Source organism: Rhinolophus hipposideros (assembly GCF_964194185.1).
Source record: "Rhinolophus hipposideros genome assembly, chromosome: 22".
In the NCBI taxonomy this organism is placed as follows: domain Eukaryota; kingdom Metazoa; phylum Chordata; class Mammalia; order Chiroptera; family Rhinolophidae; genus Rhinolophus; species Rhinolophus hipposideros.
In genome coordinates, this window is record NC_138068.1 from 591,775 (window position 1) to 608,748 (window position 16,974).

Below are 16,974 nucleotides of genomic sequence, written 5' to 3' on the forward strand. Positions count from 1 at the left end.
TTCCTCTACCCAGGCTCAGGCCAGAAGGCCTATTGCTCGGTCCTCCCAGAATAGCCATGAGATCTGTGCTATGTGTGTGCAAACGAGTGTGTGAGCCTGCACGTGTGTGCATGTGAGTGGTGTGTGTGAGTGCACGCGTGCGTGTGAGCAGACTGTGCACGTGTGTGGGAACAGTCCAGCGCCTGCCTACCGGCCCCCCTCCACATCTGTCGCCACAGCTGTTGTGCTCACCAGTCTTCTGTCCTCAACTGTCCGTATCCTTCCCTTTCTGTCGGGAAAAGCAAGCCAGGCGCACACGCAGGGAGCCGGCCGTCTGTCCCTTGCCGGCCGTCCTTCGCGCTGTTCTTAGCCGGCCCGGCTGTGTGCCCGCTGTGACCGCCCGTGCACGTGCATGCTCGCCGGGCAGGCTCGGCCGCCCGGGCCGTGCTCGCTTGAACACAGGGAAGATCACGCGAGTCCACTGCGTTGTTCGGAGCAGAACAGAGTTGTAAGACGTGTCACTTGTGGCTTTATGCTGGGTTGTTCCTTCTGTTTCTGCAAGTTCCCAGCCGCCCCCCTTCATGTTGCTTCACAAAGCCTTTTGCTGGTGTCTTTTTTCTCGTTTACTCGCCAGGATAGATATGATTGTGGGCCCCCCACCCCCTTCAACTCCCCGGCACAAGAAGTACCCCACCAAAGGACCCACGGCCCCTCCGAGAGAGTCACCCCAGTACTCACCTAGGTCAGGATGCCAACCCTCTCCTGCCTTGTCTCTGGAATGGCCAGACCCCTGCGCTCCAGGCCACATGACGGCAGCACCCGCACTGCTCTTCTGACAAAGCCACGCCTGGGAGAAGGCCGTCCCTCTGCAGGGCCAGGCGGGCTGTGTTGGGGGCCCTCCTGCCACTAGGGGTGGGGACTCTCTGGGCAGACCAGAGGGTCAGCTCCACAAGGACGCACTGTGTCCAGATGTGCAGGGGGGACTGGTGGGGTTTCGAGGACCTCAGTGTCCATACCGCACCCACCGGCTCTCAGACCCACAGGGGGTGTTGACCAGGGCTGTGGTGAGGTCTGAACAGGTCGTGTGTCCTCTCTTCCCTTTAACGCTTGTGAATAAATAGGAGGGTTGGGGGCCCAGGGAGAGCCCAGGGCCTCTGTGCTCTGTCTCCCACCATCAGCGTCGCAACTAGAATTATCGATGCGGACGTCCAGCTGGTGGGAGCCAAGGTGAGGGCACCCTTAGGTGGTGAGTCAGCACACTCAGACTTCGTCCTGGGGCCATTTAGAGGATACTGTGACCCATCCCACTCCTCCAGCAGGTCTGGTTGGCGAAGGAAGAGTGGAGCCCCCGGGGCAGAGATCTGAGGGTGAGGAGAGATGTACCTGGCTGCGCTGACAGCTGGGGCGCAGAGGGGCCCGGGGCGTCCTGGAGGTCTGTGTGCCGGGCGTCTCACCTGGCAGCTGTCCCAGGAGAAAGGAGGTCCCAGGGGAGCAGGCCTGACCCAGGGCAGCCCCAGATGGTATTTTCTGGGTACCCTGCCCTGCCATGTCCCCCAGCCCCAAGGACGCTGGGCCCTGAGACCCAAGCTGCCCTTCTGGACACTCCTGTTGGGGATGGTTCAGAGCCGTGAGCTGGAAAGTTCCTGCTGGTCCGCGGAGCACCCCCGGCCTCCTGGGTCACCATGGGCAGAGGACACACACGTTTGTTCGCTCAGAGAGCGGGCCAGAAGGACAGTTTGGTCACCTGGGGGTTAACAGCCTGAGGCCTAGGGGAAGAGGTGGCCCAGGCTCCCAGAGGACCCTCTCAGGCTGAGCCCTTGGCCCCAGCTCCCATGGGGACCAGCGATGCAGGCAGCCCGTCATGTGGCAGGGGCAAAGGCGCTGAGCACCTGGACGCGCAGAAACGCCAGAGAATCCTCTCCCTCCATTCTCCACTGGTGTCTGCTTGAAGCCTGAGGGTCCCCCATGCCGCCCCTCCGTGCATGAGTCCAGCATGAAGCCCAGCATGAAGCATGAGGGGCTGCACCATGGCTGACCCAAGCCTGAACCCCTCTTCTGCTTCATGCAACAGAAAGAAAAAAATCACCCGAGCCCCCTGCCCCCATCAGTCAGGGCAGCCCTGTGGTCAGGAAGGAAACTGAGATGCAGCCCTGGCCAGCTCGCGCGGCCCCCACCAGACTGGGAGCAGCGTCCTCCTGCACCCCAGGCTTGAGCAGTGAGCTTTGTGCGGGGGACTCCAGGCCACAAACGAGGCGGGGGCTGCATGGCCATGGTCTGCGTCACTATCCTGCTCAGCTGCACCCTGGCAGGTCCACAGCAGCTGACCCCACAGCTGGCAGACAGCTGGGACCTTTGTTCTGAGTGAGCGTCCACACATCTGCCGAGCCCTTCAGTGGCCCTTCCTGTTCATGGGCATCGGGGAACACCTCAGTGGTCACACAGAAACCCCCTCCCCAAAGGAAGCCTCCTTCTCCTTTGGTCGGTATTCAGGACCTATGGCCTCGCTGGAGGTCAGCACAGCTGTGTTCTGCGTCTCACACGCACGTGCACACACACGTGCACACACACATGCACACACACACCCTCTCTCTGGTTCGCAGTGGCTCTGTCTGTCCCCTCCTTTGGTTGTACATGGGCAGTTTCCTGTGTTGCTCTGTGTCCCCTCGCTTCCCTTCCTGGTGCACGGAGCCGCACGTCCTTCCTGCTTCTGTTGTGGCTGCTGCAGACATTTAACTGTCCCCACCGGCCCCAGGTGGGCCCAGGGTTGTAACACATTATGAAGGAGTAAAGCTCAGGATGGGGGTGGGGCACAGGTGTAGCAGGGGACTGAGGGGTGAATGACCCCAGTTCCCTTTACTTTACTCCTCACTAATGTGCCAGCCCACTGCAATGGAGTGGATGGGTAACAGGCCCCAAGGGCTCAGAGCTCAGGGTGAGAACCAGGCGCCCGGCGCCCGTCTGTCCTGGCACCCAGCTGCCCCCTTGCCTCTGGGCTCTGCCTGGAGCCTGGATCTGGGGTCCTGTGGCCTGGCCCAGGAGGAGAGGGCCTCGGCCGCCACACCCACCGGAACTCATGCTAGGGGGCGGGGTCTCTTCCTGGCAGAGTGGACCAGATCGTGGGGCGGGGCCCAGCAATGACGGACAAGGACCGCACCAAGGGCCCAGCGGAGGCAGAGCTGCCCGAGGACCCCAGCATGATGGGCCGCCTGGGCAAGGTGGAGAAGCAGGTGGGCCAGGTTGGGGAGGGCTGCCTGGGCAAAGTGGAGAAGTAGGTGGGACAGGCGGGGGAGCGCTGCCCAGCCTTTTAGCCTGACCTACCTGGGATGGACACTGCAGGTGGGGTCCTCAAGCTTCAGGGGACGTGGGGCCCTTCATAGCTGAGGGTGCTGCACTTGGACCCTTTCTGCAGCTGCACCATCAGGGCCACAGACCCTAAGGGCCAGGAGCACCATTTGTGCCCCCTCCTCTTGCCTGGGGGGGGTTGCTGCACGGTGGGACACTGCATACTGAGGCCTTGTGAGTGGCTCTCTCTCACACTTGGCAGCCTTGTCCCCACTGCCCTCTCCTGGGAGCGAGTCCTCAGAAACCACACACAAGGCCCTTCACTGGGCTCTGATTCTGGGAGCTGAGGAGGGAAAGGCGGTGCCATCCATCTGTGCAGGTTGCTCCAAGGGGTGGGCTCACAGTGGGCAGCAGGGTGGCCCAGACAAGCACCAGGGTCCAGCGTTCTGAAGCCCTGAGGCCACACGCAGGGACAGGTGGGGTCAGAGGCTGAGCTGCTGCTGGGACTGCCTCCTGTTGCCTCAGCACTTCTGTGGGGAGCCCCCTGGATGCTTCTACCTCTTTGGGAAGCAGCCCAGGTCCCCAAACTCTGTGAGGAACAGCCCAGGTTCCCCTACCTATATGGGGAGCAGCCCAGGTCCCATCTTTGAGAGCAGCCCAAGTCCCTCCACCTCTGCAGGGAGCAGCCCAAGTGCCCCCACCTGTGTGGGGAGTGGCCCAGGAGCCCACCTGTGTGGGGAGTGGCCCAGGAGCCCATCTGTGTGGGGAGCGGCCCAGGAGCCCACCTGTGCGGGAGCCAGCGCCCCAGCAGCCTGCCTTGCAGGTGCTGTCCATGGAGAAGAAGCTGGACTTCCTGGTCAGCATCTACACTCAGCGCATGGGGATCCCGCCCTCGGAGACCCAGGCATACTTCGGGGCCAAGGAGCCGGAGCCGGCGCCTCCGTACCACAGCCCCGAGGACAGCCGCGAGCAGGCCGACCGCAGCGGCTGCATCGTCAAGCTCGTCCGCTCCACCAGCTCCGGCGGCCACAAGAACTTCTCGGCGCCCCCGGCGGGGCTCCCATCCCAGTGCCCGCCCTCCACCTCGTGGCAGCAGCAGGGCCACCCCCGCCAGGGCCAGGGCACCTCGCCTGTGGGGGACCACAGCCAGCTGGTGCGCATCCCGCCCCCGCCCGCCCACGAGCGCTCGCTGTCTGCCTATGGTGGGGGCCACCGGGTGAGCGCGGAGTTCCTGAGGCATGAGGACGCCCCCGCCTGCCGGCCCCATGAGGGCGCGCTGCGGGACAGCGACACGTCCATCTCCATCCCGTCTGTGGACCACGAGGAGCTGGAGCGCTCCTTCAGCGGCTTCAGCATCTCCCAGTCCAAGGAGAACCTGGACGCCCTGAACAGCTGCTACGCGGCCGCCGCACCCTGTGCCAAAGTCAGACCTTACATCGCCGAGGGGGAGTCGGACACAGACTCGGACCTCTGCACCCCATGCGGGCCGCCACCGCGCTCGGCCACAGGCGAGGGCCCCTTCGGTGATGTGGGCTGGGCCGGGCCCCGGAAATGAGAAATGAGGCCCCCGCAGCCTCTCCCTGACTCTTGGCCTTGGGGTTTGGAGGTGGGACCCAGGGGGCCTTTTCTTAGAGTCACAAGGTGGGTGCCATGCAGGATGCGGGCAGGAGGGGGCTCTCTGATCTCCACAGTGAAGGGTGACAAAAGTTCTTTTCCAATGAGGGGCAGCCAGGCTGGCTGTGCTCACTCTGCAGACCGTCGGCCCACGTGGGTGCAGGTCTGGGTGGTGGCCGAGGACAGGCCCCTGGCAGCCGTGCAGAGGTGTGGGGTCAGAGCAGGGCCCTGAGGGGGCGCCAGCGAGGGGCAGGCCTGTCCCCCTGAGGCTGTCTTGTGCACGGCTGGGACGATGCCCGCTGGCCTCTGGGGTGCCCACCTGTCTGATCTGCCAGTCAGCGGCCAGCACCATCCCTGTCCTCTCCCTGGGTTCTGAGTGTCTGTGATGGAAAGCAGCCCTAAGTGCAGGACCCTGGCTTGGAGAGTGGGGGCGAGGCCACGGGACCACAAGGGAACATGGTGACTCTTGGACCTCGTGGGAAGGGCCTGCTCCTCAGGCTTCTAGAAGGGGTCCTTGGGGCTGTCCTGGCTGCAGGAGATGTGGGGGTGGGCGCTCTTGGCGCTCTTGGCCCTGGCCGGGCACTGGTCAATGGGCTGTGGCCAGCTATTGTCTAGAGACCCAGTGTGGGAGCGGGCTGGGTGGGTGAGGGCACTGCTCTGGGCTGGGCTTCTGTTGCAGGGTCCCTGGACTGGGTGGGTTGTGGTGACAGATTCTCACACCATCCTTCTTGCATCCCCCACTGGTGGCCTGAGAGAACCCAGGCATGGACGATACATAAGTACTAGGAAAACCCTTCAAAGCCCCTTCCCGTCCAGAGGCCAAGGCAGCTTTGTCCTGTGGGAGGTGCTGTTCTCATAGGAGCTGACCGTCCCCACCTGCTCTCCTCCACTGACCGGTCCCTTAGCTGTGGCCTCTTGCTGTCTTGGGAGTCAGGGACACCCATTCCTACCCTGGTCTCTGGGGAGCAGGGACCCCCCCCCCACCTTCCTGTCATTGGCACCTGGGCCCAAGGGACAGCAGCTTGGAGCTGGGAGCCCAAAGGCAGGCATTGTGGGGAGCCTGGCGTTTGAGGTAACAGAACAAGTTGGCTCTGGCACCCCCTAAGGCAGGGACCCCGTGTGCGCCAGGCCTGGGCCCAGCTAAGCCACCTTTGCGGTGATTCAAAGTCTCTTCCAGTGTAGACACCTCTGGCACTTGGTGTGGCTGGTGTGAAGTGACCCGGGCAAGTGGCCACCCTGCCCGCTGCTCCCTTTGGGGGGCTCGGGGCTGGGGTCTGCACCTCCCTGTCTGTCCCCTTGGGAGGGACTCCAGCTGCAGGCCCCAGGCGGGCAGAGCAGCTGAGCGCCTACATCTGACACCAGCTCCCCGGGGCTGCTCCTGCACTGGTCACCAGCAACAGGAACTGTGTCCCCTGTGGGATCTCGTGCTGGGGGGGACCTTTCCCCCACCTCAGAGAGGTTTCCATCCTGTCCCACCTGCTCTGTGAACTGTGTGCCTCTGGTGACAGGGGGAGCTGGCCTGTGACGTGCCTCCTGTCCCCAGAGCAGCTCAGCCAGACGCAGGTGTCCCTGAGGTGGCAACAGGAAGGGGTGGGGCTAGACTGTCAGATGCCCCACTCAGCAAGGAGGGCGTGAAATCTGCTGCGGAACATGTCTGCCCCTTGGAGAGAGGAGACCACAGCTGCTTGGGAGATGGTTTGAAGGGATGCTGGGGGAGAGGCTCCCTCTCGGGGCCCCCAGACCCAGGCCTGAGCCCCGCTTGTCCCCACAGCGCCCGTCCACTGCCCGTCCCCGTCTTCAGAGAAGTGTGACAGGACAGAGGCTGGATGTCCCTCAGGAAGCTTGTGCACTGTGTTGGGGGTGTGTGACACGAGTGTGGCTGAGAGCCAACATTGCCAGGCCCAGCGTATGTGATCGCTGGGGACGCCCCCCATGCCCACACATACACCGTGCTCACACACACGCCCGTGTACACACAGCACACCCACACGGGAGCACGCACGCGCACACTCAGGCCCACACGCACACTCACACCCACCTTTGCCCATATGCACACACATCGTGTTTCTGACTGGCGGCCTGTGTCTGACCCCTCACCCTGGCTCTTCCTGCCCGAAGTCACTAGGAATTAGGGACTTCAGGCCTCACTGCCGGGCCTGGGACATTGAAGCCTAGGGTGTCCTGGCTGTCCTGGGCTCCTGGGTCCCATGTGCCCTATCCCCCTCACACCCCCACAGCTGGTCGGGCAGCCATGGAGCTTTTGGTTGGCCAATGCCCAGAAACAGCGTGGTCTGGGCCAGGGGGGTCCTGGCCCCTTTGTGGTGTCCAGATGTGAGGCTGGGGTGCTGGCCGGCTTCCCGTGTCCCCCTGGCCCATGGCCCAGCCTTGTCACTGCCAGGTGGCATGTTGTCCTGTCTTTATTGGTGTGCTCTGGCCCAACAGCTCCCTCTTCTGTCCACATGAAACCTCAAACTGGGCTGCCTAAGGGCTGGGGGACCCCAGCCAGGTGGCAGAGGACTCCCTCTGGGCCTGCCTCCCCCCAAGACCCATCCTTACGGAGGCCACAGCTGCCCTCTCAGCAACACCGCCCACTTTGGGGGCTTGAAAGCTGCCCAGGCTCCAGGACCCCACACTGCGAGGGCTGCTTCATAGGGGCCAAATGTCCAGCATAGGAAGAGCCGAGACCTGCCCCTAATCACCCGAGTCAGAGCCCAGGGCATCAGCCAGGCAGCCTCACGCATCTTCAGCATTATTTTAACCTCCCTTCTCCCTCACTAGGCTGGAGCCCGTCACTCGCACTCTGTGGCTGTGGATTTGACATGTGAATACGGCAGAGAAGGGGTCACCCCTTCACCAGCCATCCGTGCTCAGGGGACACCCTTACACCAGGTGCCCTTGCCCCCATGTTTGTGGATAGGACCTGGCTCTGAGACATTTCTAGAAGCTTCCAGAAGCTGAGAGGGCTGGTGGGTGCTGGGAGGCCTTTGTAGAAACGCTGGCATTTGTATCTATCTCACATTCACCCTGAATTGTAAATAATGTACAGATCGGTGGGTGCAGCACCTGCCCTTGGGTCTCAGGCTGCAAGAGCAAACAAAACAGCAGTTTCCACGTCCTCCGACGTCACAAGCCCTTGAAACGAATGCAGTGTGAAGAGGGACGGTTTGACCTTGAGGACCCACTGTGCCGGGCTTGGGGGCACTTTGTACCCCTGTGGGGTGGCCCAGTTCTGAGCCGTCGGGGCTCCATGCCCTCGGTGCCCAGTGCGCACTGGTCCAGAACCACACATCCCTTCCCTGACTGATGTGGTCCTCCGCTGCCCTCAGAGGTGGTGTGCACAGACCTGCCACCTGCCTATATGTACTGACATGTGGGGCAGGGAGGCTGGGGGGCCCTGCACGGGGGCTGTCTGCTTTTAGTGTCCTGGGGATGGTGTCCCAGGCCACCTTCCCTCCTGTGTTCCTGTCCCCAGGGACAGGCTCCACTTGGGTTCCCGCCAAACACTAAGTAGACAACCAAGGAGGTCTTCCTGAAGGAGGTGGTGGTGGGGGATGGGGACCCACACCGCTACTGTCTCCAAGACACCTGGGAAAGCTGGCTGTCCAGGCAGGACACTGTAGCCTCTGGAGCATGCAGGACTGGGGGCCTTGCTCGTTCGAGTCTGCCGTCTTGTGAGGGGAGGGGCTGACAGCAGACCCCAGGAGGAGGTAACGATGGAAACAGGGTAGAGAGTGAGACATGCTCCTGGAGGAGAGACCCCTCTCTACCACCTTCTAAGGTCATTTGTGGGAAGAGTTGGGTGGGCCTTGTCTTGGACACTTGCGTGGGTGCCCCTGGCTGGTGGAGAACATTGTGACAGGCAGATCAGGTGCCCAGATAGGAGGGGACCCTCCCGGGGGTGGGGCTTCCAGGCAGGGGTGCGTTTGTTGCCACATGCCCCACATATTGCTCTGACCGTGTTTCATAAAGTTGCCTTAATGAGTGTTGACAGGAATTCACAGAGGTCACCCCATGCCCCCTTGGTGACTGCCAGGCCCCAACACCGGACCCCGCGGCCTCGTCATGTCCGCGGCCTGCAGGAGCAGCTCCACAGAAGGTGCCGAGTGGCGGCAGGCCTCACACCAGTCTTCACACCTGCTGGGGGCTCCAAGCGCACATCCGCCTGGGACCCGCTTGCGTCCCCTCCGTGCGCCGTCCGGATGGTTTGTCACCACCAGCCGGAAGCTGGCTGCGTCTCCCCATCTGAGCTGTTGGCTGTCTTTGCACTTTTGTTCACGCTCCAAAGAATATTTCATAATGCTTGCGTGTGCTGCACACTGGAGCACAGTGTGCCCTGTACCGTAGCAAGCAGGCCTTCTCTCCGTGACCGTGTCGCCGCCGCACACTGTCGCTTTCTAGGGACAGACGCCCAGGAATGAATCTAGTTTTCTGTGGACCAGCGCGATGCTGACTCACTCATCTCACTGTCAGGTTGATGCTTGTGCCCTGAAAACGGGCCCAGCGCAGGTTCCCGGGGACCTCGGGTGTGGCATCTGCGGCAGGGACGCGCATGAAACGTTCAGGAGAGTTCTACTGCCACAGGGACGAGTTCAGGTGCCCAGTGGACCTGTGCACTAGTAAAGCAGTGATTCAACCTGGACAGGTGTGAGCTCTTTCCTCTTGCACGCTCTCTGGGCTGCTGGCCTGCGGCGCAGGCGCGTGGTTGGGACATCAACAGACTCCATGAGCTCACTGTGCTCCCTTGGTGGGGGTGGGGGGACTCACACTGTCGCTGCCATAACAAAGGACCCCAACCAGTGGCTCAGAACAAGACCTTCCTGCTCACGCCCCCCCCCCGCCCCTCCCCACCCCAGGCTTACTGCCTGTGACCCTTTTCCCTGCTGTCAGGAGCAGCTGGGGTCCTGGGACAGAAGCCTTCGGACCCCCCAGGAAACGCTACACTGGTCCTTGGGCATGGGCTCTGTGCACAGGGGTCCACCAGCGTTTGGGAAGGCAGCCTGCCCTCCTGTCCTCAGAGCCACTTCCTGCTGTCTGGCAGCTGCCCCTTCACTGTCCCCACCTCCTCTTCCGTCTCCCTGGGAGGGACCCAGCAAGTGCCCAGCTGTGTGAGTTTCAGCTGCAGTGCTGTGTCTCCCCTGCCCCCCAGACTGTCCGTCGGACTGTCCGCCCCCACCAGACTCTCCCGGGGCTCCCTGGGGGTCATAACCTATAAGAGCAACTTAGCAGGGCTCAGCAGCCTGAGATGTACTGACCAGTGACTGGCACCCAGCCCCTTCGCAGACGTCCTAAGGGTAGGGAGGGCCTGGCAGACCCAGGCTGCCAACAAGAAGCCTTTGTGTTACAAGCCTTCCAGGAAGTTCTGGGCTGGGGTGACTTTGCGTTTGGGGGAGAATCAGACTGTGCTCCTGCCTGCAGGCTGGGCTCGGCTGCTGAGCTCACCTCTGTTCACTCACAGCATTAACCAGGGTCCCCTGCCCATCCCCACCAGAGCCAAGGGACCGAGGGCTGCAGAACCATCTCCGAACATTGGGAACTTCTGCTGTGAGCTCTGGAGGCCACCACGGCTGGCATGGCCCTCAGACACCCTGGCTGGCACACTTCACTCTGCCTGATTTCTGAGCAGTTTGGGGGACAGTGAAACCTGGACCCCAGTGCGCTCTGGGGGTTTTCTAGCAGCCCCTCCATGCTGGGTACAGAAGGCTGAGGCAGGAGCCCAGCTCTGTCCTCCCTCCCCATGGCCGTGGGAGAAGAATGTCATGATCTGCTTCCCCCCAGCAGTCTTTGAACTGGTTGCCTTATTTTTTTGTGCCAAGCAGTTTCTCTGCTTCTAGGAACTGTCACCTAGGAGTAGGGTGATTTGGGCTTGGCTGTGATTAACAGAGAAACCCTAATATACCGTGGGTTCAACAGAATAGACTCATGTTTGTCTCATGGTCTACAAGTCCAGAGGGAGCCTGTCTCGACCAGTGTGGCAGGTGGCCCTGTGGTGGCGGGGGACCCAGGACCCTCCTGTGTTGTTGTTCGGCTCATGGCTTCCTCCTCAGGGTCACCACATTGGCCAGTGTGGCTGCTGGAGTGTAGCCATTGCACCTGCATTCCAACTAGCAGAAGGGGGTGTAGGGAAGAAGGGCACACTGTCACACACACACACACACACACACACACACACACAGAGCTTCCGCTTACATCCACAGAACCCAGTCAGTCTGTGGTAAGACTGGGAAATGGAGCCTTTATACTGGGTGCCACGTGCCCAGCTAAACTCGGGGTTCCACGCCAAGAAAGCAAGAGAAAGGTCCCTGGGGGACCCAAGCCGGTCCCAATTCTGTTCCCAGAAGCGCTCACAGGCCCTGGGCCAGATACTGGTTGCCAGCTGATGGCAGGATGAGCAGAGCAATGCAGAGAAGGGCAGGCGTTTTGGGTTCTTTGTGGCCCTGTGGTCCCCATTGCTCCCTCACATGCCCAGAGCTTTCCCTGCCCTCTCTGTGTGTGGCCCACGTGGCCACGTACCCACTCAGGCATGCACCCATCACCCATGAGGTATCATCAGCAATCACCCCATTCTTCAAGGGAGGAAACCAAGGCACAGAGAGCTTGGGGTGCCCCTGGTCAGAGGTAAGCGGAGGGACAGGAGGTGGCCCCCAAACTTGCTGGGGTGTGACCAGATTGCACGGTGGAGCTGGGCCCCAACTAAGTTGCCCTCTGGGGTTCCCCAACACAGCCACCCTGGTTTCTGGGACCATCTGTGTGTCCCCCCTCACTCCCGAGCTGTCACCTGGGTCCCACAAGGCACCTTGTCCAGTCCGGGCACCTGACTTGGCACAGCCAAGGAGCTGGGCAAGGCTGCAGATGATTGAGTCAGAGCTGGCCGGTCGGCGGGCAAGCCGGTGGCTTCCAGGCTGGTGTCTGGGCTGTGAATGGAGTAGGCGGGCCAGGGCACGTGGCTCTGGGCTCAGATGAGGGGGCACTGCAGACCCCTGGGGGAGAGCTCTGCCTGCCAGTGGTGCTGGCTGAGGGTCACGGGCGGGAGGGTCTGCGGCCCCACGGCCTGCCCAGCATGTGGCCGCTCGGGCGCTCTGGCTGCTGGCCCCTCCCCCACCTTCTGACCCTCTTCCCTCCTGGACGAGCTGTCCACGAGATGACACCCTAAACACATGCTCTGCTCCGTGGTGACCTCAGCGAGGCCCCCACATAAGCACAGAAGCCCCCGCAGATGCACTGTTCTGCTTGCTGTCACCCACATGCCATGGGGGTTCCATCACGAGGGGGCACATTGCAGGCATTGCGGGCGTCTCTGAGTGCCCAAAGGAGAACAGGGCTCAGAGGACCTAGAGATGTTTGCGGTGTCAGAGGGGCCGTGGTCAGTGGAGTGACAGGACACGGGGGAAACAGACGTCCTGGGCAGGATCAGCTGCTGGGGCCATGCCGACCCCCACGTGTGCCAGATGCCTGAGGACCCCACTCTCCCAGAGGTGGAATGGCACCACCCCCGCACCGTCGCCCTCTGGGCCCCAGAGTCACTGTGTGCAGGACGCCACCAGGTGGCAGCGTTCACCCAGAGGCGGCCACCATGGAAGCGGCCTGCACCCAGCCCACAGCCAGGCTGGGGCACATCATCTCCTGCCTTAGAGTCCTTCACCTTCACTCAGGACGTGGGCCTGGCTGCTCACACAGCCCCAGGGGACCCTCAGGCCTGCAGCCCCCGGGGTCGTGGTGGCCCAAGGCCCTGAGGGGATATTCTCAGAATTGGCCCAGCCCCAATTTCTACAACAGGCCTAAGGTTTCTCTGCAAGTGGTCACACTTCATTCATTCATGCATTCATTCACTGAGTAGGTTCGTGCTGGTCACAGGGTACGTGGAGATGAGGTGCACACGGGCCTTGGGACCCTGGACAGCAGCTAGGAAACCTCGCCGGGCACGCAGCACAGAGACGGCTGTGGAGGTGTGCTGGGTGCCCCACAAAGGGGCTGTGCTGGGATTCAAGCCAGGCCAGGCTGTCCTGGTGACTGCCTGTTGGGGCGTCCATCTCTGCCGAGGGCAAGGCCTACTGGTCATCTCGCAATCAGCCTGGGGTGGGGGCGTTTGCAGCCGGCCAGCCCTCCAGGGAGGTCTCTGGGGCCAACTGCTCAGAGCAGTCCCGGGAGGTCACTCATTTGATGGGTCTGGCCGCCTCACCCCAAAGGCCAGACCTGTTCCTGGTGGCAGAGGTGAGTGACCCCTGCCAGGCTTGGGGGCTGAGGGGACAATGGGCTAGGGGGCTGTGGGGGCAGCTCTTCGCTGTCCTGGCTTCTGTCTGGCAGCCCTTCCTCAGATGTCACCTAGCTCCTCTCTGACTCAGTGCACTGTCAGTCTTGTAGCTCCGTGATTGGTGATCACTCAGCCTCAGTTTGCCCTGGCCTGTTCACCACCCTCAGACGGGCTGTGTCACACCCATCACAGTTGCATTTGGTAGCCCAGCCACCCAGACTCCTCTCAGAGTAAAGCCCACAACTGGCCCCAGGACCTCAGGGCACCCACCTGGCAGAGGCCAATGGCCCTATCCCCTCCCACATTCCAAACAGGAGATCTCTTGTAATACAGTCAAACTCTGTCCTGGGTGGCTTGTGGTCCACTAATAACTTCAGTCTTTTTCTCATGACTCAATCTCAGCCCAGGACCATGAATTCAGGTTTTGGTTTGGGAGCCCTGGATCAGATTTCACCTTGTGCTGGTTAAATTTTATCTCGGCCTGTACATGGCCGACCCTGATCTTATCATCTGCATATGTTGTCATCTGCAGCCCTGATCTTGGAGGGAGGCTCTCTCAGCACTCCCCTTCTGGCACAGATGTCCCTGGATAGGGCTTCCCACCAGAGACCAGAGTCCAGAAACTGAATCCCTCGTGTATGTTGGCTGCACAGCGTCTGGTGGCCAGTGAGTGCCTGGTGGTGGCCCCGCTCCAGCCACCGCCTCCTGCATCCCCTGGCCAGGAGCTGGAGAGCAGCTCAGCCACGTCAGACTCCCTCCCTGACATTCAGAGTTGCTAATTTTCCACCTCACGGTAGGTTTGACATTTGCAGTGCAGTGGGGTTGTGTTGACTTCCTTCCTGATAGGCATGGACACCAAATCCTGCTGGCTCCGCAGAGAGCCTGCGAGGGGCGGCCCCACGTCACTGCCGGAGGCAGCCCTGGTGCTGTGGGCGCCTGCAGCCCTGCCCGACCTCCACCCTGCCCAAGGCCTCTCTCTGGAGCAGCTTCCTCCCTGAAGGCTCCCTGATGGGCTGGCATGGGTGTCGTTCTTATGAACCTGACCACACCCTGCTCCTTCATCATCTAGGTGCCTACCTCCTGGGTCAGCTCCCGGCGTCAGGCGCTGGCTCCTTCTCTCCTTTGCACCCCAGCCCCCACACAGGGTGTGCACAGTCAGTGCCCAGGCCATGGGGTCGCGTTCCCCGCAGCACTGGTGACTCGGTGCCCCCTCTCCTAGATTATGCTGTGCGTGCAGAGGGCACAGAATGGTGCCCGCCAGCTCCTGGTGGGGAAGGCTGGCTGGCTGCGACAAATGGCAGCCGGACGGGACTGAGCGGGTGGGTGTCGGGGACAGGGGCAGGGGCATGGCCTGGTTCTACGGCAGATGTGCTGGGACGAGACCCATCCCTGCCCTCACAGCCTCGCCCCTCCCCAGGCTTCTGATGGGGCTTCAGCTTGGGGTGGGGAGGGAGAGGTGGCTGTGAACGCTGCCGGGCCGAGTGGCTAATGGAGGGCCAACGCCAGGCAAGGGGTTCTGTCCGGGGACAGGAGGGGTGCTGGGCCTGGCTTCCCAGAACCTTCAGTGCCAACGATGCCTGGAAGCAGACCGTCTTCCGCAGTGGCTCCCGTGAGTTCTGGGGGAACTTGGGTTCCCAGGGGCTGGGGTGAGCCCTGCACTTCCGGAAGGTGCACCCCGCAGGGCAGGCAGAGGTGAGGTGGTGGTCTCCAGATTCGGATCTCCTCGGCTCCATGGTCAGAGAACACACACCTCAGAACTCTGTCCTGTGAAGGGGCTCAGAGCCACCCAGAGGACTCAAAGGTTGTCCCCTGCCCCAGGTAAAGACCAGCGTCCAGGTGTGAGTCCCTGGGTTCCAGTCCAGCCAAGCTCAGCTGTGGTCCCTGCTTGTGTTGTTCCGCGTCCCCTGGGGGGAAGGGGGTCCCCAGCCCCAGGCTGCAGGGAGGCTGATCAGGGCTGGTCAGCTGGGAGCGGAGGCACACTGCTGGCCAGCAGAGCCTATCTCCCCGCGGCTCGCCCTGACACTCCACATGAGTGGGGAATCCACTTGCCCACAGCCACAGGCAGGGGGGCCAGGAGCTTCAGGCCCCGCCCTGCTCTCTGCACCCCGACACACCCAGTTCTGCCAGGAGCAGTGATGCCCCCGGAAGCCTCAGCCTTTAAATCCAGGCCGATGGTAGGACATGGGGAGTGAGGCAGAGGGAAGCGTGAGAGACTCCCCAACTCAGTGCTCTGTGTAAGGCTGCAGAAGTGGTCACAGGCGCCACACATCAGTTTTGTAATTTAGGAACGCCAAGCAAACCTCCAATCATTGCACCACTAAGGAAATAAAACACAATACAAAGAATGAGGGAGACCAGGCAGTGAAAACCCGTCGTGTGTGGTGGGCACGGAAGCTGGGGCCCTGCTAGGCAGGCTGCTCAGAAAACCAAGTTCCCAGGCCTGAGCCACCTTCCCCGCCAGCCCGTGTGCACCCCGCGGTCACTGCTGGGGGGCTGGCTGTCACCCCCTCAGGCTGAAGGGGTGACTGAGGAAGAGAGAGTCCTTTTCTCCAGGCAGCGAGAAATGCTCGCATAAATATTTTATGTGCGTTAAAAAAACAAGGCGACCGAGAGAAGCCTCTTTCTCAGATAACCCTGCCAGCACCGACAGGCCGGTGACGTGGAAACCAGCAGGCATGTCAGCAGGGAGGACTCTGGCATTGAGTCCTGCCTGTCACCAACGCTGGGGGCCAGAAGGGAGGGCACGCAGCTGCCCTGGGCAGCTGTGCCGGGAACAGGGTGCCTTTGGCTGCAGGTCCCTGACTTGAAAGGAAGGGGCTGGGTCAAGGGCAGATGGACAATCCCTCTGGGAGGGGCCCAGCCTGGATGACAGCTGCATGCAGTGGGGACGTGGAGTGGGCATCCAGGTGCAGTGTGCACGGGCCTTTCTGCCCATAAAATATAGGAACCAGGGCTCAGAATTCAGGGTGTCTGAGGCCCCAGAGCCCCTCACGGTTGGAACCACCTTCCTGTGGGGCAGCACGCACAGCCATGGGACTCCCGGTCTCACCCAGCCCCATCTGCCCAATGCTACCTGAGGGCACAGGGGCTGTGCTGCCCTCCCCCTGCGGTGGGGCCTGAGAGCCCCGTCTGGGTGCAGCCCTTCCATCTACATTAGGCTGGGAACGTCCCCACTCTGTATTCACCTGTCCTTCCAGCGGCACCCTCCCTCTGCACCCCAACTCTGTCCAGCACACACTCCCCAGGACAAGGGCATGGAACTCAACAGCTACAAACACCTGGGGTGCTGTTGGCCCCATTTTAGAGATCAAATGGAGGCGTCAGGATTCTGTGGCACCCCAGGCCCAAGTGGACCCCCTGCTGGCATTTGAGTAGCTCCACCAGCTGTCTCTGGAGTTTTCCGAGGGCCTGGAATCCTGAGTGCCTTGCTGTGACAGGGACCCCCCAGGCAGCAAATTGTCTGCTCCAGAAACGTCGCTGGCACTGGGACAGTGATGCTGCCACTCAGCTGGAGGCCAGAAGCCATCCCCATCTCATCGAGGCAGCAGGAGGGAGGGAGCAGACAGAGGCATCTGGTGAGCAGGACGCCAGGAGGTGCAGCCACCCAGCCCCCACTGGAGGGCTGGCCGCCGGCCTCCCTCTCCTAGGGCCAGGGCCAGGTTGCCCTCTTGTCACTGGTGATGTGTGTGTCCTGTGGGCCCGCTTTCACTGTAGCTGAAGGGGGAGGTTTTCTCTCTGTCTTCAAGACTACGCTGGAATGAATGAGGCTGTGGACACGTGGCTCACTGGCTTGTCCCCGTGGGGGCTGGGCTTGGGGTCATAGTGCCCTCTGCGCTCCCAATCTGCCGGCC

The 16,974-nt window shown here is 62.0% G+C and overlaps 1 protein-coding gene across 13 annotated transcripts in view; it reads left to right on the forward strand.

The window, feature by feature from the left end:
* KCNQ2 (potassium voltage-gated channel subfamily Q member 2) overlaps positions 1–9,514 on the forward strand; it is a 46,505-nt gene extending 36,991 nt beyond the window's left edge. For 9 of the 13 annotated variants that reach the window (XM_081033527.1, XM_081033532.1, XM_081033534.1 and 6 more), the window contains 3 exons: positions 614–721; positions 3,083–3,206; positions 4,085–9,514. In XM_081033527.1, the coding sequence (XP_080889653.1) occupies positions 614–721; positions 3,083–3,206; positions 4,085–4,816 (964 nt within the window). In that variant the 3' untranslated portion in view covers positions 4,817–9,514. The remainder of the gene's footprint in view (positions 1–613; positions 722–3,082; positions 3,207–4,084) is intronic. The other 4 variants (XM_081033538.1, XM_081033539.1, XM_081033529.1 and 1 more) reach the window with 1 other exon arrangement.
* The last annotated feature ends 7,460 nt before the right edge of the window (positions 9,515–16,974 follow it).